The sequence below is a fragment of the Mandrillus leucophaeus genome, unplaced genomic scaffold (assembly GCF_000951045.1).
Source record: "Mandrillus leucophaeus isolate KB7577 unplaced genomic scaffold, Mleu.le_1.0 Scaffold37, whole genome shotgun sequence".
NCBI classification, from domain to species: domain Eukaryota; kingdom Metazoa; phylum Chordata; class Mammalia; order Primates; family Cercopithecidae; genus Mandrillus; species Mandrillus leucophaeus.
In genome coordinates, this window is record NW_012103920.1 from 1,171,299 (window position 1) to 1,195,110 (window position 23,812).

At 44.0% G+C, this 23,812-nt stretch overlaps 1 protein-coding gene across 1 annotated transcript in view; it reads right to left on the bottom strand.

Moving 5' to 3' along the window:
- Window positions 1-19,360, bottom strand: part of HSD17B2 (hydroxysteroid (17-beta) dehydrogenase 2) — a 64,325-nt gene extending 44,965 nt beyond the window's left edge. Inside the window, exon 1 of the mRNA XM_011990064.1 lies at window positions 18,903-19,360. Coding sequence (XP_011845454.1) covers window positions 18,903-19,167 — 265 coding nt within the window. The 5' untranslated portion in view covers window positions 19,168-19,360. The remainder of the gene's footprint in view (window positions 1-18,902) is intronic.
- Between the last annotated feature and the right edge of the window lie 4,452 nt (window positions 19,361-23,812).

Sequence of the window (23,812 nt, forward strand, 5' to 3'; positions counted from 1 at the left end):
TGTTTGGGCTGATAGCAGAGTAAAGAATGAGAGATGAGAGTTCATCTTCACTAGAAATCACAGCTAGAGGTGACTTGGAGAAAGACAAGCTTGGGAACTTGTAAACATGCAGTGGAAGGCATGGATAGACCTCCCTTAGGTCATCATGTAAGGACTCACGCATATGATCTCTTTTTTGTTTGTTTTGTTTTGTTTTGTTTTCACACAGAGTCTAACTCTGTCACCCAGGCTGGAGTGCAGTGGCCAGATCTCAGCTCACTGCAAGCTCTGCCTCCTGGGTTCACGCTACTCTCCTGCCTCAGCCTCCCAAGTAGCTGGGACTACAGGCGCCCGCCACAATGCCTGACTAATTTTTTGTGTTTTTAGCAGAGACGGGGTTTCACTGAAGCACATGATCTCTTGACTTCATGAGCATGGTGACCTTAACTGATATCTGAATCACTTTGATTATCAGGAACAACTGCTTATTAAATAAAAATGATAATGAACTTCTATCTATGGTCATGCATTCTATGTTAGAACTTCTTTACATAATACAAGGGGAAGATGCTCTACCAGTCCAGTACCATCCATGTTCAGTGTTGTGTGAGCTCCCCAGTAGCAATACAAGATGAAACTTTCTTTCCACGGGCAGCAGCCCACAAAGTCTTCTCTGTGCACAGTCTCAGAGTTGATAGAACATCTTTAGAGGTCAACCACAACCAAAGAGTCTAATCAGTTCACTCAGCTTCCCTCTGCCCCCCATACTGGATTGGGTGCTACAGGTACAATGGTGACCAAGATGGACAGAGTTTTTGGCCTCAAGGTCTTACAGACTAGTGGAGAACTCAGAGTCCATGGCTAGTGCTGTGAACTTTCCCCAGTCCTGCTAAACTTATCATTGGTTATGTTGGTGTTTTTTATCTTAGTTTTCAATCCCCGCTACTTAAATAAATAAATAAATATAAAAACTTGGGAGAATGAAAAATGGAGATATTTCAATTTTGTCTTTTCATCTCTGTAGACTGCAGAGGTGTATCAAGTATAGTTTACTTGGGATGTGCGCCTCTTCCAAATCTTCTCTACCTGTAAGACTTTTGGTTTGACTTTTTCTCCTGCAGTCCAGGTGACTCTGATCACTAATTCCCTGATGTACATGGGCTCCTTCTGTTGACCTCTGCATTTGCCAAGCAGTCGAAGCCTGTGCTAGCAGAAAAAAAGACTTCTTCTTAGCAACTTTTAGCTAATAAGTGCTATAGTTGGAATGTGTTCCCCAAATTTCTTATGTAGTAAACTTAATCCTCAAATTCATATGTTGATAGCATTGAGAGGTGGAGCCTTTGGGAGGTAGTTAGGACTAGACAAGGTCATCAATGGGGCCCCTGAGAGGGGACTGGTGGCTTTATAAGAAGAGGAAGAGAGACCTAAGCTGGCATGCTCTTGCTTTCTTGCCATATGATGCCCTCTACCATGTTATGATGAGAAAAGGAAGTCCTCACCCAATGCCAGTGCCTTGCTCTTGGGTTTTTCAGCCTCCAGAACTGTGAGTGAATAAATGCCTGTTGTTTTAAGGCAACAAGTTTGTTATACTTTTTTACAGCAGCTCCAGGAGACCAACAAAGTGAACTACCCGTCTCCTACCACATGTGATCTTCAGTAGACTTCCTAACCCTGCCCAAGCTAAGAGAAAGGATGCTTTTTCCCTGGATTGTGAGTTTTGAGCATAAAAAAAGAGAGAGATGGGCAAGAGCTAGATTCAAGGCCTAGCTTTGTCAGTTACTCTCCTAGTGGGACTAGGAAAAGCTAGTCCAAGGGAAAAGCATGCCCAGGGTCTAGCCTTCTGTAGATAGTTTCTGAGCAAGTAGAAGACCTCAACGGATGCTCCCTGCTATGAGCAAACTAGAACTCACTGACAATTCCTCTCACAAGAACCTCTCACTAGAACTATTTGGATACAGGACAGTTCCCTTGCTCTGACCAAGGAGAAACAGCTGCCCACACTCAGTTCCCTGGGTCTAAGAGACAGTTAGACAATATCTTTGTTAAATTCATTATTTGCAAAAGCCTGGGGCAGAACACCAAAACAGAAAAAGAGGTAAGACGATCCAGGCGTACCTTCTCAATTTTGACAAGCCAGAATGCCCACCCAAATAACAGAGAGGGGTACAGTCTCCCCAGTCCCACAGCCCGCCAAGGAGGGACCCGGGATTGCTCATTTTTCCAGGAACCAACCCCTATAAGAATAGTCTCAGCAAGCTACCTACAAGACTGTCATCAAATCTTGGATACAACTTGATCCCTGGTTATATACCTCACAGACGTTATTTCCTGAGCACCTATGATGTGGTTGGCTCAGCATAAGGCACCGAGGGCGCAGTGTGATCCTATCCTTGGTGATGGTGAGCCCTTGATAGAGACCTGCACCAGGTGCCAAGGGCACATGAAGAAGCATCCAAAATCCATGGGGCCTGGGAGACAGCAGGGAAGATTACACAGCTAAGCAAACTCTCAAAAGTAATATCCCCATTTTACAGATTAGTAATCTGAGGCTCTGAGATGTTAATTATCTGTCCCAGGTGACACACCAAGCAACTGGAAGAGCTGAGAAGCTGCAACTAACTGATTCCAAAGTCCATGCTCTTTTTTTTTTTTTAAGTTCCGGGATACATGTGCCGAACATACAGGTTTGTTACATAGGTATACATGTGCCATGGTAGTTTGCTGCACCTATCAACATGTCACCCTGGTGTTAAACCCTGCCTGCATTAGCTATTTGTCCTGAGGCTTTCCCTCCCCTCACCCCCACCCCAACAGGCCCCAATGTGTGTCATTTCCTTCTCTGTGTCCATATGTTCTCATAGTTAAGTTCTCATTTATGTGTGAGAACATGCGGTGTTTGGTTTTTGGTTCCTGTGTTAGTTTGCTGAGGATGATGGCTTCCGGCTTCATCCATGTCCCTGCAAAGGATATTATCTCATTCCTTTTTAGTCCATGCTCTTTTTGCGCTGCTAGATAATCTCTCTCACCCTGGGGGGAAGGCACTTGCCTGCCTAGCAGTCGCAGTCTTCGTTGGCTCATGCATCCATTCATGCATGCACACATTTCTTCAATACATGTTTCTTAAGCATCCACTGCATACTAGGAGCTGTATGAAATGCTGTTATTACAGAACTGAATGAAATAATCAAGATAGTCTAGTGGGACTATGACACAGATATTTACTCGATAAATATTCAATTTCAAGGTGAGAAAAGTACTATGAAGGTAACAAATAGGATATGAAGATTGAGAAATACACCTGGAGACTTAAAGCCTGGAGAACAGAGAATACCTGTTCAAGAAGTTAATATTTAAGCTAGTAGTTATCAACTGGCAGGGATTTTGTCCTCATGGGGCATTTGGCATTGCCTAAAGACATTTTTTCTTATCACAACTGGGGAGCAGATTACTGTGTCATTCAGTGAGTAGAGACTAAACATCCTATAATGTACAGAAAAGCCCCAACGACAAAGAAATTTTCCAGCCCCAAACGTCAATAGTGCCAAGACTTAAAAACAAAAAAAAACAGAAGCCATGACTACAAGCAGTTAATTGTCATGTCTTCGACTAAGACATGAAGGTGAAGAAGTAAGCCAGCCTGTAAAGCAAGGAGGAAAAAACATTCCAGGTGAAAAGAAGAGTACATGGAAAGGCTTAAGAGCTTGGTGCTTCAAGCTAACCTGCAGGGGAGAGAGGTGTGGGATCTGGGGGCTCAAATTCCACAGGGCCCTCTGGTCTTGGGCAAAAGCTTGGGTTAGAATTCTCTATAGCAGAACGCCTTTGGTGGGTGTTAAGCCAGAAAAAGACCTTCAGGCTACTCTGCAGAGAACAGGTTAAAGAGGCAAAAGAGGAATCCCAGAAGTGAACAAGTAGCCCTAAAAGAAATGACAGTAGCTTTGACTGCATCAGAAGCAGAGGAGGTGACGAGCCGTGGACATATCTAGGTGCCCTTTGAAAGTAATAGCCTCAGCACAGAGAACAAATTGTATATGGGTGGGCGGTGGAGGAGATGGGCAGACAAATGAGAATGGAGGGGAGCTCGTGGGATTCTGGTCTCTACAGAGTGCTGGGTAGTACAGCTCACCAAGATGGGGAACACTGAGCAAGGGCCAGGAAGGGAAGGGTCCCAAATCAAGAACTCAGTTTCAAGCATATAAAGCCTGAGACACCCAATGGAACTGGGTATATAAGGGTTGGAGAGGGAAACTGTTTATACGAGATTTTGAGCTGTGGTCCATTCGTAAAGTAGGGCTGGCTGTCCACTAACTTCACCTGGGATGGAGGCTCTCTAAAGAAACACCAATGCCCAGGCACATGCCTTAGATCAGGTGAACTTGAGCTCTGAGAGTGGGTGCCCAAACATCATTATTTTTTAAAAGCCCCAAGGTGATTCTAACACACAGTGGTGGTTGACATCCACTAGGTTCGAGGTGGAGACCTTCTCTGTACGCATGCAGCCCCACTGCGGGACTGAGAAGCCTCACCTTTGTGCCTTACCAAAGGAACTGTCTCTAGTTTGTGTCTATTGAAAAATTCCATCTCTGCTGCATCAGCGGTTGGCTGAAGTCTATCTGTCAAAACAATGAACTGCTTGTAGTCTCCGGCATTCTTGTGTTACCTGCAGTTCCAGACCTTTTGTTCCAAGACTCTCTTGTTTATGGCAATGTCAATCTCCTGGTAAGGCCCCAGGGCTGTTTCCTCTCTTTCATTCTTTGGGGGACAGAATGTTTGCAATCTCTTTGGTGAACTTTCTTTCCAAAATGCTCACAGCATCTTCTGACACTGTGTACTCAAAGCAGGAGATATATTCAGACCTGGCCTATTCTTCAAGGTCCAGTTAAATCTCCATTTCCCTTTAATATTATGGGGCACCCATCATGTGACTTGCTTTGTACCTGGCATTTGGGGACACCATGATCCACATGAATGGCATGACCCCTGATCTAGGACAAAGTGTCTCAACCTGAGAGCTATTGACATTTGAGGTCAGGTAATTTCTTTGTGGTAGGGGCTGTGCTTTGCATTATAGAATGTTTAGTGGCATCCTGGCTTCAACACTCAATACCTGTAGCATGTTGTCATTCCCCCCTACCCTATAGATTTTGACAACCAAAAATATCTCCAGAATTGCCAAATATTCCCCTAGGTAGCCAAATTGCTCCCAGTCAAGAACAACTGCTTGAGAGGGAAAAGTATATTAAATAAATAGTCACAGAGAATGCTGATAAAGAATATGAAAGGGTCATAAACAGGAGTGATATAATTGAACAGAGAGATATAAGCTCAACCTAGGACTACCTGTTCTAGCCCAGAAAGTAGCCAGGATTATTTTCATCATAATGCATTCTCTTATTATTTTATTGTCCTTTGTCTTCTTTGATTTCCTACAACAGCATTCACTGGTTGTGTACTATACAGCCAGGCACAGCACTAAGCATTTGGCATGCTCATTTCATTTTGTTCTCATAACTATTCTACTGACTACAAGCAGCTCATTGTCATGTCTTATACAACTACCGTATAACCAGTATTGGCACCACAAACAATTGAAGATTTCCTATATAAGCAAATTGCCTTTCTAACCAATAGCATGGCATATGAGTCTTGCAAACTAGAACAAAAGCTCAGACATCTATAGTGTCCACTTTTCCTTATCCCTTAAACAACAGCCTCCTAGTTCATCAGTTATCACAATCCTTTTTGTACTATTAATGTCGCTTTTTCAAGTCCTTCCTTCTGGATTTCCAAATCACTCCCCAAATTTCTCTCTTCCACCAAATTTTTTCTTTTGATCTTCATGTTCCCTGGAGCTAATTCCCCATCTGCTCTTTCCCTTTTCCACCAAAATTCTCAAATTTTCAGAGTTGCCCACTAACATCATCTCCTTGCTGCCTTTGCACTGGGACTCCTTCCTGTACCCTTTCCTGAAAGAATCTCTCTAATCGGTATCCCCAAGGCAGTGAAATGCAGAGCTATCATCTCATCTCATTCACTCGCTCCTCCATATTGGATGTTGTTCGTATTTTCCTTGGAACCCTACACCACCTAGGTCTCCCTCCCACCTCCTATCCTATAGATATGAGTGGACCCAACCGCCCAGTGCCCTGTCCTAATCTCTGTCTATGCACTTCTCTCAGATATCTTTTTAGCTTTCAGAGCTTCATTTGTCCTACATATGTGGAAGATTAACCTAATTTTATCTTCCATCTTGGGCTGTTTCTTGGATTTTAGCCTCATTTCTCCAATTTAATTTGGACACCACCACCTGAATACAACCTTGCCATTTCAAATTCAACATGTCTCAAACGAAAGATACTACGTTTTTCACAAAGTCAGCTCCTTTTCCTCAGTCTTGCAAGACCTACAGTTTCTCTTCATTGTAAAATCACCCTCAGACCCTCAGAATCATACTCTATGTTTCTTTGTCTATGCGTTCATTCCTTGAGCCTGTTGTGGGTGCCGTGTTTTTCACTGGGGCCATCATGCCTCCCTGCATGGAGCTCATAGTCCATCTGGAAATACAGGCAGTCAAAAGAGCAATCAGAAGACAGCCATGATAGGGAGAGTCCAATGTGTAATGGGTCTCTCCTTTTCTTCTCTGCTTAGGTCCAATGAGACAGCAAGTTCTATAGGGCTTTCTTCATAAAGTCCCTCCAGTTGGCTGCTTGCTCTTCCAACTCGTGGCCTCTACCCCAGCCTGCTACATGCTCTTGCTTCTTCTCACTTCTGCCCACTTCTCTGAACTCTCACACCTTACAGTGTCTTTTAATGTCCTGGCTTTTTGCCTACCTACTCCTCTGTACTACAAGTTGATTCATTGTCAGGAATGCATGTTATTTGCCACTGTATTCCCAGTACCAGGCACAGAGGTGCTCAATAAATGTTGGTGAAATAATGAATGAATGGATTCTAATCCCCTTTCCACAGTACTAATCAGAGTTCTTTTTTAAAACCCTCCTACGCCATTGTCTTCTTCTCTAGCTCTTCCCTAAACTTCATGCTTTAACAGCATACCAGGTAGGTTCTGAAGTAGTAATCTAGAGGTGGCCAGATAACAACCCCCAGGCACGACTGGGAATATTTGGAAAACAGTGACGAGCTTCATGAGCAGAAGGCACTCATGATTGCTCACTGGAAAAGTACCACCCCTGCTAATGGAGGGAGATCTGGAAGTTCCTGGCTGTTCAGTCTTCAGTGTTCTCTGGTGCTATGGGGTAAGGAGCTCTCTTTCTTAAGGAAGGAAAGTGAGCTTTGCCGTAAGATTCTATGCCTGAACATGGAAGGTGCTTCGGTCAACCAAGCAGGTCTGAAAAAGTCGGCGGCCATCGCCCCTTTCCCTCAACGGGGCACATTCGCCATCTGCCTGTCTGCACTGCGTGTATTATCTCCTTGAGCTAAAAGACCTGCATTTGAATTCCAGCACTGCCAATTACTTATTTGTCACGTGGCCTTAATTATATAAACTTGAAAACCCCAATTTTGTCATCGTTGAGCTGGGTTAATAATGAAAACCATTTCATCAATATCTGGACCATGATCACTCTAGAATATGGGTATTGGGTATATTTTGTATATTTGCTCCTCTTGTGTACACTTAAAGATTTACATACTTTTTTTTTTTTTTTTTTTTTTTTTTGCCATCTTGGCTCACCGCAACATCTGACTCCCATGTTCAAGCGATCCTTCTGTCTCAGCCTCCCAAGTAGCTGGGATTACAGATGCCCACCACCATACCTGGCTAATTTTTGTATTTTTGGTAGATATGGGGTTTCACCATGTTGCTCAAGCTGGTGTTGAACTCCTGGACTTAAGTGATCCGCCCGCGTTGGCCTCCCAAAGTGCTTGGATTGCAGGTGTGAGCCACCATGCCTGGCCCATAATAATTTTTAAATATCTTATATAAGATATATCCTGGCTGGGTGCGGTGGCTCACGCCTGTAATCCCAGCACTTTGGGAGGCCGAGACGGGCAGATCACGAGGTCAGGAGATCGAGACCATCCTGATTAACACGGTGAAACCCCGTCTCTACTAAAAAATACAAAAAACTAGCCAGGCGAGGTGGCGGGTGCCTGTAGTCCCAGCTACTCGGGAGGCTGAGGCAGGAGAATGGCGTAAACCCAGGAGGCAGAGCTTGCAGTGAGCTGAGATTCGGCCACTGAACTCCAGCCTGGGCAACAGAGCGAGACTCCGTCTCAAAAAAAAATAAATAAAAATAAAAAAATTTAAAAAAACCAGATATCCTATAAGGTGTTTGTGAGAATTAAATGAAATTAGGCATAGAAAGTGCTCCTTACAATGCCTGACACATAGGAAGCCTCTGACACAAGGTGGCTCTCAATAGCACAGTCACACCACTATCCTAGCCATGAGGGTCTTGCAGCACTGAGATCATCTTATCCATTCATTGGTTTGTTTGCATTATGTCTTCCTCCACTAGAATTAAGCTTCATAAGGGCAAGGCCTTATTCTGTTTTTGTTTCACACTGTATCTCGAGTGTGCATAGTAGGCAATTGGTACTGAAAACATTAGCCGTTAAAACAAGCAGTTTCAGCCCCAGACACAGCTCACATCAATCACTCATCCTGCTTCCAGTCAGCACCCTTCGCCCCCCACCTAAGAGGTAATGCCCTGTCTCATAGAGATGAGGACTCAGGAGGAAATGCAACAGGTGAACAGTTTGCCTAGAGCAAAGGTCTTCACAATCCAGCACCTCCCAAAGACTCCCTGTAACAGAAGAACCAAAAAGACAGTTCAGGGTAAATTATCAGGAGAAAAAACTCAAGAGGCTAGAGTGGTCCCAGCAGAAGCTTTCAGCGAGGTCAGAGCTTAAAAGGGCAAGAACCAAAGGTAGACAGCACAGAGCCAAAAGTCTCCACACTAGAGAAGCATTTGTCAGTGAAAAAACTGGATTAAGCTGAGACCTGCAAAACAAGTCTGCTACAAAAAGAGGGCTTGCCAGCCAAGGAACAGTCAGAATGCAAAGAACAAAGGAGCAGGGCACCATTGTATGAGGCAGATGAGGCACATTAATGAATGGCCCAGAAGATAGAACTCTCATCGCCTATTTTCCTTTCATCTCCTTTGCCAAGGGGATTACTGGACTAGAAAAGATAGGAAATAGGTAAAAATCATTATATTTTATGAAGCAGCTACTATGTATCAGGCAGCAACATATATTCACAATCTTGCTTAATACTTAGAAGAGATATCAATCTTGATTCCACTTTATATGTGAGAAAAATTAACCTCAGAGAGGTAAAGCAGCTTGCTCATGAGTGCAGAGCTAGTGAGTAGCCTCATACCTTCATTTAGATACTGTATATCTTAAGAGGGAAGCTTAAGATGGATAGGGGGCTCCCTGGGGGTAAACAGCCCAGTGCTGACCCCATTTAAGTTCACAGTCAAACCTCCCTGGACCATTTTCATACCAGCTGCAGTTTAGACACAGCATCTGCTATTTAGAGAGCTGGTTTTCTTTTGTTTTCTTCTCTTTTCTTTCTTTTCTTTTTTTTTTTTTTTTTTTTACAGAGTCTCACTCTGTCACCCAGGCTGGAGTACGGTGGTATGATCTCAGCTCACTGCAACCTCTGCCTCCCATGTTCAAGTGACTCTCCTGCCTCAGCCTCCTGAGTAGAGTAGCTGGGATTACAGGTGCACACCACCACACCCTGCTAATTTTTGTATTTTTAGTAGAGATGGGGTTTCGCCCTGTTGGACAAGCTGGTCTCGAACTCCTGACCTCAGGTGATCTGCCTGCCTTGGCCTCCCAAACTGCTGAGATTACAGGTGTGAGCAACCATGCCCGGCCAGAAGAGTTGGTTTTCTGAACCTAGTGTGACAGGGGAACACTTCTTCCCCACTTCCTATGCTCTTTGAAATATGGAGACATATCTTTCAGTGTGACATTCCTGGCCACTCTGGCTCCCCTACCCTCCTTCCCCCAAGGGAGGTAGAGCAAAGTATCGGATTGGTGAGTTTGGCGGAAAGAACTGGACATGAACGTTTTACCGGGTGCAAAGGTCTTTTCTCTCTCTAGCAGGAGAACCAAATGACAATTCAGAGAAAATGATCAGGACTGAGAAGGAGAGGAGAAAACCCAAGAGGCCAGACCATCCTGTGGACACTGTCATCTCTTCCTTCCAACCTCCCAGCCTATAAAACACCTGTGCTAAGCCCAGCTGCCCAGTCCAGGCCCCATCTGTGGGTGAGGCCTGAGACTTTTCCACCTTGCCTTGGCTGAGCACCGTTACTACCACATGCCAGACCTGTGCTCCAATATGCATCTATCAGGAATAAAGCTGATGTCTTAAGCTCCCTGTATTGTTTCTCCATTGGTTCAGAATTCGGGGGGAAATGGGGTTTAGGGACTGACCCCACCAAACAAAGCAACAGCATCTGGTGAAGAACCCTACATTTGTTCTGATTTAATTTCACCTCATTTAGCTCCAGTTGGGTTTGCATTGCTCATACCAAGATGCTATGTGATATTAACTCTGAGTCAACAGCTCGGAGGAATGTCCACAAAGAAACTGGAAATGGTTCAGAGGAGGCTAAAGAGAATGATGAACATTCTGGAAACTAGGCCACGGGAAGAATGGTAAAAAGAATGAGAAGATTTAGTTCAAAGAAGACTTGGCTCTGATATGATGCAGTCCACATGTTTCAAGGGCAATCATGCAAAATAATACTTTAATTAGGTTATGTGACTTCCAAGAGCAGAGTTAACTTCAAGGGAAGAATATTTTGCTCATTATAGGGAAGATATTTACAACTATTAGCATTGTATAAAAATGAAATAATTTCCACCAATAGAGGATCAAACCCCTGTCACTGGGATTATTCAAAACCCCAATGGATGAAATGGGATGATCCTGAACAGGGTGTTCCGGTGTTGGGAAATGGTTGGGTCTGAAATAAAGTTTATCTATATGATTTTTATAAACCCTAAAGTGGCTGAATGAATTGTCTTGGCTCCTCACCCCTTTTGCCCCAATATCACAAGTGACCTAAAACAAGGAGGGCAGGCCAGGGGAGATCCCTTGCATGTGGCCAGATCCTGGCTGGGGAGCCCCAGTCCCCACACAGCACTTGCTAATGGGAGGGAACATGGAAGGCTCAGAGCTCTACATGCTCCACTAGGGAAAAGCTTGGCCCAACAGGAACTTCTTTTTCCCTTCATCCTTCCTTGAAGGAGTCTGTGATAGCCCAAGTAAGAAGACAGAGGCCCTGATAGCAACTAACCTGCAAAAATGATGTCAAGAGATGCAACTCCATAAGCAAGAGAGAAGTTTCTTCTCTGCCTGCTTCTCTCTGCAGGAACCAAAGCAGAAGTTGAAAGCTAACATGTGGCCACAAGAATATGTTGTTTGATCTATGGGATTGTTTAAAATATAAGAAAGAGGCCAGATGCAGTAGCTTACACCCGTAATCCCAGCACTTTGGGAGGCCGAGGCAGGTGGACTAGCTGAGGTCAGGAGTTCGATACCAGCCTGACCAACATGGTGAAAGCCTGTCTCTACTACAAATACAAAGTTAGCTAGGCATCGTGGCGGGTGTCTGTAAACCCAGCTACCGGGAGAGCTGAGACAGGAGAATTGCTTGAACCCAGGAGGAGGAGGTTGCAGTGAGCCGAGATCGTGCCATTGCACTCCAGCCTGGGTAACAAGACCAAAACTCCTTCTCAAAAAATAATAAGTAAAATAAAATAAAATATAAGAAAGAAGTCATTGCCAACTTGTTTTAAATGGGAGATTTCACACACAAAGATCCACAATTTTCATTTTGCCCTGAAATACCACAAAAGTGGCAAAGTGGCAGTAATTGACTGGAAGTAGGAAGCAGCTGCCTTCTCTAGTCAGGGGGTATGTGCTCCAGTTTGTATGGGACTTACCACCCTCCACCAAGTTCTAGACACTGAGGCCAAGTGCAATAGTTCTGGCTCACACCTGTAATCCCAGCACTTTGGGAGGCCGAGGCGGGAAGATCACCTGACGTCAGGGGTTCAAGCCCAGCCTGGTCAACATAGTGAAACTCCATCTCTACTAAAAAATACAAAAATTAGCTGGGTATGGTGGCGGGCCCCTGTAATCCCAGCTACTCGGGAGGCTGAGGCAAGGACAACTGCTTGAACCTGAGAGGCAGAGATTGCAGTGAACCAAGATTGTACTACTGCACTCCAGCCTGGGCAACAGAGCGAGACTCTGTGCAAAAAAAAATTTTTAAAAAAGAAAAGAAAGGGGAAAGGTTCAGGACAGGAGATAATACATTTGTTTTAAAACATGCCAAATTTAAAGTTTCAGGCTAAATTTCTGGAAATATGAGTCAGGAGCTCATCAGAATGTCAGGTATACAAAACCACGATTTACCAATCCTCTCACAGAGGAGACAATTGATACCACAGGAGCAGGTATGACTTTGCTGCTGGGTAGGGAATGCAGCCAAATAAGAAGGTGAAGTAAAGACAGAGTCAGAGGTTACCTTGGAGGAAGGGTAGGAAGAAGAACCTGGAAGAGTCAAAGGACAAAGAAATGCGGGAGAAGCATGGAAATGCAGTTCTTGCAAGGCTAGCGAGGCCAAGAAAAGAAGGAAAATATGGTCAGCGGTGCTGGAGCAGAAGTCAAGCTCTGGTGATTAGAGGACACCAGTGACCCTCAGAGAGCAGTTTCAGCAGTCTGGGGGGAGCCAGTGCATGTTCTATTTGTACCACTTCCTGGGTAAGCAGGAGCACGCTTAGAACCAAATCAGCACAAAGCCTTGTGCAGGGCAAGCCAACAATTAAGTCACCATGGAACAATGGAGCTTCCAACGGCTCAGCCTTGTCACTCTGCCCTTTTTATGCAAATGACCCCAGCAAAAAGAAGAGCAAAGGTAAGTACTTCAGTAAGTGGGCAGATTGGGACAATCTTATTGTGTCCAACTAACGACCATGAAAAGGAGAGGACATTTCACCCACATGGCTGGTTCACTCACGGTGCATTCGCTCATTAACGCTGTGTTAGGCCTAATGTGCTCAGAGACTGAGAAGAGGCACATGGTCATAAAAAGAGACCTGGTTCCTGCCTTCAAGCAGCTTGCAGTATAGTTGGGATGGATTTCCATGCCATCCGAATACTCCCCAATCAAAACACTCCATCTATAATGCCTGATACAATCATTGTTCAAACTTTCACAAAATCACCTGGGTTAACCACACCTTTTTATGCTTCCCTGTAGTAGGAAAAGGTAAAACTTAAACCTCATGATAAGTGGGGACATTTGTTCATGTAAACAGCATCTGGTAGACTGGATTACAGACTCACTGACGACCACCCTTTCAACATCCACCATCACTTTATTGCTCATGCTTCGCCAGCATCTATCTACAAATCTAACCAAGTTCTATTTCATTATTTCCAACTTCCAGTGATATTTCACTTGAACTACGCTTCACTGCTCTCAGACTCAGTTCTGAAGTTAAGCTTAGCACATGGCATTTCTCAAGTCATCACCCTCTGCAAACATCCCTAGCCCTGTCTGTGGTAACCTTATTTCATCATCTTTCATAAGTATCTTCTACACCCAATCAATTGCCAAGCTCTGTGTTAGGCAGAGTCATGGGCACATAATAGACGTTCAATATTTACTTTTTGGTTGAGTGGACACATTTTATATTCTGGGTAACCTTTGTAGGCTAATACCAACTATGGATCTAACACTTCTAATGACAGTGGTTAAGAGGATGGCTTTTGGTAAGCGTTGGATCTGATCTGGGTTTAGTCCAATCTCTGCTACTTAGTAGCTCAGTGACTTTGGACATATTCCCTTGTTTACAAATGTAAATTATTAGGGTTGTGAGAATCAAATATAAAATGCATGTAAAGCTCAGAGCACAGAGATGTTATTTCTCTTAATCTCTTAGTACAATGTCAATGTTTATCCATCTAAATAATCTAACGTGCAATCCAAAGGAGTCCAAACCCCAAGATGATACCAGTGGTATTCAACTTGAGAACCTTAGTTGGATTATTCAATAATTGCAACAAGGGATCTTCACTGACCTGAGACCCTTTCTTATGAGCATAAAATATTTTCACTGAAAACAGATCTTACTTCTCCTCCTGGATCCATTCTCCAATATATCCAGTTTTGAAATTTTCAATCAAAAATTATCTAATACAGGCCGGGCGCGGTGGCTCAAGCCTGTAATCCCAGCACTTTGGGAGGCCGAGACGGGCAGATCACGAGGTCAGGAGATCGAGACCATCCTGGCTAACACGGTGAAACCCCGTCTCTACTAAAAAAAGTACAAAAAAACTCGCCGGGCGAGGTGGCGGGTGCCTGTAGTCCCAGCTACTCGGGAGGCTGAGGCAGGAGAATGGCGTGAACCCGGGAGGCGGAGCTTGCAGTGAGCCGAGATTGCGTCACCGCACTCCAGCCTGGGCGACAGAGCGAGACTCCGTCTCAAAAAAAATAAGTAAAAATAAATAAATAAAATTTAAAAAAATTATCTAATGCAGCAAGCTTTATTGAGCGCTAGCTATATTCATTGTAGCTACTTAACCAGTTAGGCTGGAATACCTTCCCACTTTCCCTCGGGAAAACTACTTTTAGATTCTTAACAAGGTCTCTCTTTCTTTGTCAAGCTTTCACCAGCCCCACACACAAGACCTGTGTCTGCCTGGGATCCACTTTGGGAATGAACCTGGAGGTTTCTTATATGCCCCATCACACAGCCACAGTTGGGTGTGGCCATGTCTTTCCCAGTGGTCCATGAAGCCCTGAGGTGTCTGCCCTGTACCCAGTAGATGGTGAATCAATACTCAATATTTGAGATGTTTGAGAAAGACTGGAGGGGGCAGGATTAAAAGCCAGAGGATAGAAAATTAAAGTTACCTGTGCATCTCCTGCCAAGCTTAGTGGGTAGGCTGAGAAGGACAGCGCATAACCTCAGAGGAGGGGGAAGGAACTCCAGTGAATGTGTGTCCAAGATGAAAGAAAAGTAGGAATTTTGATACCATCATTTGAGAGTAATTGCATGGTCTTAAAATTTCCTTCCCCCTTTGCTTCTGGAAAATGCATGGCTCATACTGGGCTCTCAGTGAATATTTATTGAATGAATACATGAATGCTTCTGTTTGTCAACCTTTTCTTTTGTTCTTTTTGTTCCTTCATGTTCTTCCTAACTACTCAAGCTTTCCCCCTCACCACCCCAATACAGTCATTCTTCCTCTCCTTCTCTCTCTCTCTCTCTCTCTTTCTCTCTCTCTCTCTCTCTCTCATTTGCTAACTCCATCTATAGTAGTATAAGATATGTAGGAGTGTGTGTGTGTGTGTGTGTATTATTTTCCATTTACAGAAGAGAAAACAGAAGTCCCAAAGTCCAAAACTGAGCACCAAAGTTTACACAGCTGTCCACACAGCTAGTAATAAAGATGCAGCAAATAAAGTCCTATTCCCCCAGAACCCTCCCACTTTTATGTGCATCAATCCAGGGTGCACTTTGACTCCCAGCAACCAGCACCTGTGACTCTTTCCCCAAAGGGCCAGAACCCACTTTGCCAGCCAGTGTCCACATGGTGCCAGAAGTGCACGGAATTAAATCTCCCCTCCTCCCCACATCCAAAGGGGAAGAGGGGTGACTGCCCTTAACTAATGATTGACAGCTGTGAAGGCATAAAGACGACAGCTCTCCAGTCCCCAGTTGGCACAGCTGTGATGTGTGATCCACACTACCCCACGTCCGCCCAGGGTGATTAAGCCCAAGAGATCTTCAGAGGACTTCTCAATGTCACACCCTTGCCTGGCTTCTTCCTTTTCCCTGCCCATCTTCTCTGGAAACCCTCCTAATAAATCTTTCGCACAAATCCTCACAGAAAGCACTGCTTCTGGGGACCCAGCCTAAGGCAAGGTAGATGCAAGATTCAAACCCAAGCCTGTCTGTCTTCAGAGTTTTCTCCCACTATGTTGTGGTTGAGATGTTGTTAAATCATGCCAGTCTATTCTTTGCTCATTTTACAGTTATACATTGAAAATGCATCATACAACCCCGTCTCTACTGAAAATACAAAAATTAGCCGGTGTGATAGCACACGCCTGTAATCCCAGCTACTTGGGAGGCTGAGGCAGAAGAATCACTTGAACCCGGCAGGCAGAGGTTGCAGTGAGCTGAGATCATGCCACTGCACTCCAGCCTAGGCAACAGAGTGAGACCCCGTCTCAAAAAATAAAATAAAATAAAATAAAATAAAATAAAATAAAATAAAATAAAATGCATCACACATACATTTTAAAAATTTGAATGGCCGCTGTGGCTTCAGGCAGCTTGAAGACAAATATGTATTCAAACACCCTATGATTGCTTACTTTTTCTTACTATATTTATATTGTCTCTAAGGCAACAAACTTTTGAACATATTAGCAAAATGAAATCAAGGGCTTAAAGGGGAGAAAAAAAGGTTACTTTTTTGACTTGTCTTTGTAATTGCCTCTCGCCTGGATCCATAATTACAAACTAAAAGGAGCTTTAGCTGTTTAGCGCTCTCTTTTAAGTATTTTTATTATATGAGTAATGTAATCACATTAGAGAAATTTGAAATCCAGGGGAGAAAAAAAAAAACACGCAAATACTCTAATCCAACCATTAACCAACTATTTCCTTTATAAACTATTTCCTTTCATTTACACACTCTTTCCAGTACACTAATCCAACCATATACAAACTATTTTCTTCCAGCTGTTATCACAGCTTTTCTCCCAGCCCAGGGATCTATGCTTTTGACGTGGTCGCAGACTTGTTCCAAAGCTGGGGTTTCCTGTGAGTTTTCCTTTGGCCCAGGCAGTTTTCCATTTAACACAGTTCTTGGGGCTGTCATATTAAATGGTCGCACGTTGTCATACCCAGAGGATGTACCATATATTATCACCCTTTTGGTTGCTTTTGATATTGAATATTAATCTTATTAAACAATAAGATTGTGTTGAATGTGCCATTTTGGTTTTGCTTCTACTCTTTTGTTTCCATATTTCAGATTATGTCTTTAAAATAAATGTCCAAGACTTGAATTATCAGATAAAGGAACAATATGTATGGCTTTTGATGTACACTGCCACATTTTTTGCCGGTCCTGCCCCACCAAAACGCATACTAATCTATGTTATCATAAGCCAATGTGAAACAAAGGTCATTCCAAACTCAGCATGGCTTCTCATTCTTTAAAGAGTTCTGGTCTAACAAAATGAATTCATTTTAAATTTCTCGATTTCATACAAAGGTTTTGAAACCTTGTCTAGAATTATATGAGCATATAGCATTCCTCATTAAAATGACAGAGAATTTGAAAATAACAAAGAACGTGAAAGTCACATTTCAGTCATCCTTAAATATACGTAGTACTCATCTTAATCCTAAACTTTCATAATTGCTATAAGCATTTCATGTAGGGATTAGTCCTTAAGCTTGAGTTGCCTAATTAATTCAATCATCCTTACTCAACACTAAACACGGCACCTTCAGTGGCTGATGTGGGCTCACTGAGTTGGGTGCCTATTTTGTGAGCGTTAATTCATGCCTGCATCTTGAAATGCAGAAGATAAAGAATGTTGACAAAATAAACAAGCAAGAAGGAATTCCCATTTTTCTCAGCTACCCTGTGGTTTGCCTGAGTTCATCCTAAGCTTTTCTAATAGAACAGGACACAGAATAGGAAAATTGAGACTCTCTTACAAATTTCACCAATAAGCCATTTGAGAAGTCTAGTGAAAATGTGGAAAACCCAGCCAGACTCCCAGATGCATGATTCCAGGTGAGGTCAGACGTTCTTGAAGATAAACATCCCATTGACTGAATTTTCTCCCCTTAAACTTTCAAAAATTAATTTAAATAAGCTTGTTTTCTGTGACACATCAAACCCCCAACAAGCACCACTTGAATTTTGTTTCAAGAAAGCGTTTTTCTTTAAAACAATAACAAAATCTGTTTCTCTGTAAATTGCCAAGCCCCAGATTTTCTCTCAACCACATCCCCATCCCATTCTTGCCTTCACCCTGAAGCCCATAGTCAGAGGGGTGATGATCTCCCACAAACGATTCCACAGCTGATTTTTTTTTAATTTGGCAGGGCTTTCTGGGTTAGGATAACGTTGGGTAATCCTAATTACAGCCATATCCAAGCTTAAACTCCATAACCAAACAAACCAGTTTTACAACTCAAAGAAATTTAATTTGGCCTCACACTTGCGGTGGGGAAACTCACACACACACACTCACGCACACACAAAGAAGGGAAAAACTGGCAGCTCAGCTAACAGGCAACCGAATGTTGGACACACTGCCAGCTTGGTCCAATTAAGAAACATTAGAGGTCTAATGAGGAACAGTTCAGACAGGACGCAAGGTTCTTGACAGCAGCTAAGCAAACTGCAAAGTCTCCAGCCCAGGTGAGTGAATCCTTTCAACCTTTCAAAACAGCAAGGGGCCAGTAGAACTTGGCTTGTACGCTTTCTTGCATACCTAGGGAAGAAGGGTCCAGGTGGAGAACCTGGCCAAACAATGATCTCAGAACAAAAGTCCATTTAAGCCTAAAAAACAATCTATGGGACATTCCTGGGTACAACAGAACACATGAAATATTGCCATTTTGCCTATTAATATTTATTCCTGGGAAATTAACAAACTCATTGTCTGGGTGCATTTCATCCTCTCCTTCCCTCCTGCTACCAGCCCCTTCAAATGCACCTCCTGGAAAAAACTGAACCAAAGCAATGTCATGAAAAATACTTGGGCGAGGGCTTTCATTTACTCCATGCCAAGTATTTTATTTTTAAGCCAGATTTGACAAAGTCCTGCTAAGGCAAAGCAAGTTTCAGATCGTGCCCTCCGTGAAAATTGCAGCGCCGTTCTGCTTACCTGTCACCAGGACTGCCTTCTGATCCACAGGTAACAACTCTTGGCCAGATAAGTAAGTATACATGAGGAAACATGACAGAGAGAAGAGGATCAAGCCCCAAAACGGGGACAGGATGAGTAGGCAGACTGCACAGAGGCCTGCCAGGCAGACCATCCAGTTCCACAGCTGCCCCGAGCTCTTCTTGTATTTGCAAAATACTGTCCCGCACAGTACTGTGGGGACAGCCAGACAGATCCATGTCGTGTCTGAGAAGAAAGTGCTCATTCTCAGTGACTCGCTGCACCTTCAAGTGCTCAGGGCCAGTGAGTCTAGTGGGCAAAGGCTGACTGGAGGCAGCCTAAGTTATGTGAACAGAGAGTCAAGAAGGGAGGGGAGAAAGCAGCCCCAGCCCCTTTCGACTGAGCAGAGATTAAGCATAATCATATTCCCAGTGGGTAATTTAAACCAGTGTGCACTTCAACATAAATACCAAGGCACTTCCTATTTGACCACTCTCCCCCTCCCTGCCCCCTGCATACACAACACATGCACATACTCACCCACAAACACACACCTTCTATTTTTTTAAAGACAGTCCACCTCTGGAGAGATGACTAATTGGATAATAATTGACAGAATTCGAACTGCACGGAGAATAACAGGAAAATCCTCTAGCTCCCGGGAAAATACTGTCTTCTTCAAGAGCCTGCTGTGTGTCTGGGTGCTGAGTCCTTTTTCTGACTCAGGAGTGAGTGAGTGAGAGAGAGAGAGAGAGAGAGAGAGAGAGAGTGTGTGTGTGTGTGTGTGTGTGTGCGCGCGCATGCATGCATATAAATTCAGGCAATCAATGAAGTTTGGAAAATAGATTCTGGAAGGGACGGCACCTCTGATCTGGTCCATAGCTTCAGGACTCCTACAAATCCCAACTGAGGCAGGCTGAAGGGTTGGATGGAGAGGGATATGAAAGTAGAGGAAGATATTCCTTGGCAGAGGAAAGTGCTTTGGTCTTTCCTGAGGGGAAACATGCCAGGGAGAGATAATAATGACCATTAACTAATAGCGGCTAACATCTATTGGTACTTTTTTGTGACAGAGGTTGTGTATAGCTGCTTATTTGTTCATTCGCTTTATTGCAAGCCTATTCTATGCCAGCCTCCATTCACTGGCACTCGGCTCATTCTCCTTGAATACAATATCCTTATGCAGCTGGTTCTAGTATTACAGTAATTTTACAGGTGAGGAAACCAGGACACAGAGAGGATAAGAGACTTAGTCAAGATCTCACAGCAGTGCAGTCTTGCAGCCTGATCTCAGAGCTTTTTGCTCCTAAGCATTCTATTCCACTGCCTGCTTTAGGCAAAAAATAATAATAATAAAAAATAAAAATTAATACATTATATGCTAGATCTTTGCTATTTTCACCCCATTTCAACCTTGTAAAACGCTTTGAGGTGGATATTATTATTATGGTCAATTTACAGGAAGAAAAACTGAGGCTGGGAAAAAATAAATCCCTTACTCACAATTGGCTTGAAAGCCAGCACTCTGCCGCTACAGCACCACCTAACAGTGCTGAGCCAGAGAGGGGCCACTGCACCTGGGCTCACGGTGTGCCCCACGTGGGCCACATGCCCGGCTGTAGGGAGGCGAGGTTCTGATCAAGGCTGGGCTTTGGCAAAGCTAGAGAGAACCTTTCTCTATTTGAGGTCGGTTTCCCTGTATTCATATCTAATCTGAGCTCCAACACTGATTAATTACATAGTCTTGGGTGGGTCACTTTACCTCTCTAGACCTTCATCCCTTCAGCTATAAAATCATATCATATCCTGCCTGGAACAGTAGAAGGAACCTCATAAATGCTAGTGATTCGTGTTTTTTAAACAGGAGGAGAATGAAGAATAAGAGGAAGTCGTGTAAAACAAAGCGTCCAATGGAACATAGACTTGTCCCAAAACAAGTGCTGGAGTTAAATGAGGGGCAGGAGGAGGAGGGGAGAGGATGCCTTTTGTGGATGATGCTGGGGAGGCAGGACTTGGGAAGGAAGGGACCCAGCAGTATACCCCCTGTAAAGGGAGGCAAGCAGAGCCCACCTGGGCTCAGAGCCAACTCAAGACCCAAGGGAGAAGGGGTGGGAAGCAGTGTCTTGTGAACCATTACTGTGCTGTGGGACTGTGGGGTTGGACAACAAGGCAATTATGAGGGTCTACATGCAGTGATGGCAACTCTTGTCTGCCTTCCCAGCCACATGGACATTTGAGTCAAGGAGATGTTACCAGCTGCAGGCTAGGAAGCTTAGGGGCAGGGATCTGGAGTTGTCTTTGGCTAGCCCTGAACTCTCCCTCACTCCACAGACCCCAATTCCTTCCTGGGTGTCCTCTGAGCCACAGGGCACCTCTCACAATCCTTGTGGCCTCACCAGCCCAGAGCATCCTGGCAGTTAGCTCCGGTCGAAAAACAGTTTCCAGGTGAGGAGACAGGACTAGTTATGGCTCTTTGCTGAGAGTCTTGGCATTTGGTCAGTGGCTCCCACATTTGGGCTGGGTTTCCTGCCAAGTGCATGTCCACGTGAGAGGAGGTGACTTTTCTCCTGGAGGCAGCCCCTGTGACTTCCCAGACCTGCTCTGTCCTGGGGCTTCCAAGGAGAGGGCAAAATCTGTGAGCAAAAGCCACCCTCAGGCCACACAGAAGTCCCAGGAAGGATACTCCATGAGCCCTGATGGTGAAGGGGATGAACAGTATTAAGAACATGAGCTTTCAGTTCTCACAGACTTTTAAATTGAGTTCGAATCCTGGCTTAGCTGTGAGTCACTGGGCAAGTTACCTGCCCTTCCTAAGCCTCAGTTTCCTCTTCTGTAAAATGAGGGTAGGAGGAGTCCTGCTTCCAAGGGCCATTTTGAAAAGTGAATGACATCATTCTTGCATTGTCCCTGGCACTGACATGTACTCATGGATGGTAGGCACTTTTCTCATTTTTGGGGGTACCAACTGCCTCTTAGTCTTTTTCCTCTGGGCAGAGAGAGAGAGGTTCTTGCCAGCTACCTCCTCATTCATTTATTTCTTCTTTCAGTTCAGCACCCAGGTGTTTCCCTTGTCATCCTTCAGATAACTGCTTAAACGTCACCTCCTGTCACCCAATCTGAGTATCTCCTATCAGCATGCCTTATTCATTGCCTTTGTTGCACTTAGCTCAAGACACAATTATATATTTACTTTGATTATTTTAACACCATTTTCTGTCTCCCATACTAGACCATAAACTTCATGAGGGCAGGAACCTTATCTGTTTATTGTTTTACCTTTACTGTTCACCAAATGCCCAGTCCAGTGTCTGACACATCATGTATACATAATTAATGTTTGTTGGATGAATATAGGAAGGAGCACATTTCTATTGAGAGCCTTCTACGTGGCCAGTTCTGCACCAGCCATGAAGGAATTCAGCAGTGAATAATATAGACCCGGTTCCTGGCCTTGCAGAGTTGAGGACCCAGTGCTTCCAGGAGGCCTGCTGCAGGAGCAGGGACTAGTGGAGGAGGGGTGTGCATGGTGGTGGAAAGGAAGGCTATTTACCAGTTGGGGAATATATGGAATTGTAGAATCCCCAGGTGAGAAATAGCCCAACCCTTTCTGAGCCCTGAACGTCCTCATCCTGACGTCATGGTCGGTCCATCTGAGAGCTACCACTGAATGAAGATTTCCCCCAATCTATTGAGCTAAATCGTGTTTCTTGTTTGTCCCCACCATTTTGTCCTGAAGCTATTCTCGAGGCCATCATGGCTTGGCCAGTGTCCCTTTTCTGGCAAGCTTGCTCTCAGCCTTCCAGGGAGAAGGAGCCAATTGGACCAACTCATTCTTGCTAATGATGCCGGTGGGTCAATGTGCCATTTCCTCCTGCCAGCAGAGGGGCCTTTTGGAAAATGCCTTCTGAAAACAAAACATCTTACCCAAAAGAAAGGATTGCCTTCCCACCAAAAAAAAAAAAAAAAAAAAAAAAATGCTGGGCAAAGCAATGCTGGGAAAAAAATGCTGAGAATCCTCCAATGTATACTTTCTTAGAATTGGTGGATCGTGAGTTTAGAAGAGAACTTGAGGAAGGAACTGCCCATCTGAATGGGGATTCTCTCTGTAACATCCCCACCAAGTGGTCATCTTGTCTATTGCCAGAACATCTCTGAGAACAGGCACTTCACTGCCTCTGAAAGCTGATTTTCCCATTCAAGACGACGGCTCGGGATAGTAGAACTTTCTCCTCTTGGCCAAATTCATCTTGACATTTGTCTTCTCTCTCCACATGGAGTCGGAGGATATCTTGTTCTATTTCTTTCAAATATTTGAAAGATATTTAGAGCTCAAACATTTTTAAAATCACGATGTTACAATAACTGAAGAACATGTTGCTATGACGAGGGTAACATAATGATGGCATGATTTGCCAAGCAGAGAATGACTGTGTGTTGACGTCATAGTGACCCAAAGTTCAGGATATGGACAGGGTGGTACAAGCCATAACAGATCGTCTCAGAGACATCACAGAGGTCTTGTTGGTAATACGGGGTTTTTGTTTGGTTGTTTGTTTGTTGCTTTTTGAGCATTAGGGTAATAACTAATGTTTTAAGTGTTTGTGATTGTACAAATATCATGTATTACATATTTGTCTATTTCATACAGTGGGCAGGGGTGAGGAGACTAGGAGAAGATGGCCAGTAGTTGGGGCTGGACCATGCCTTTTTTCTGTCTTTGAAATAATATGTGGTAAAGATGTCTAAACTCCTCAATTATAAATTCCAAGTAAGTCAGATCCCATTTTTTATAGGGTTTCAGGGATCTGCAGCCACTTCTCAGAATAGCATCCAATTTCTTACATCTCCCCTGAAAGATTAGGCCCGGGACTGGGCACAACAATTTCAGTACAGTGCAAAGAACATAGACT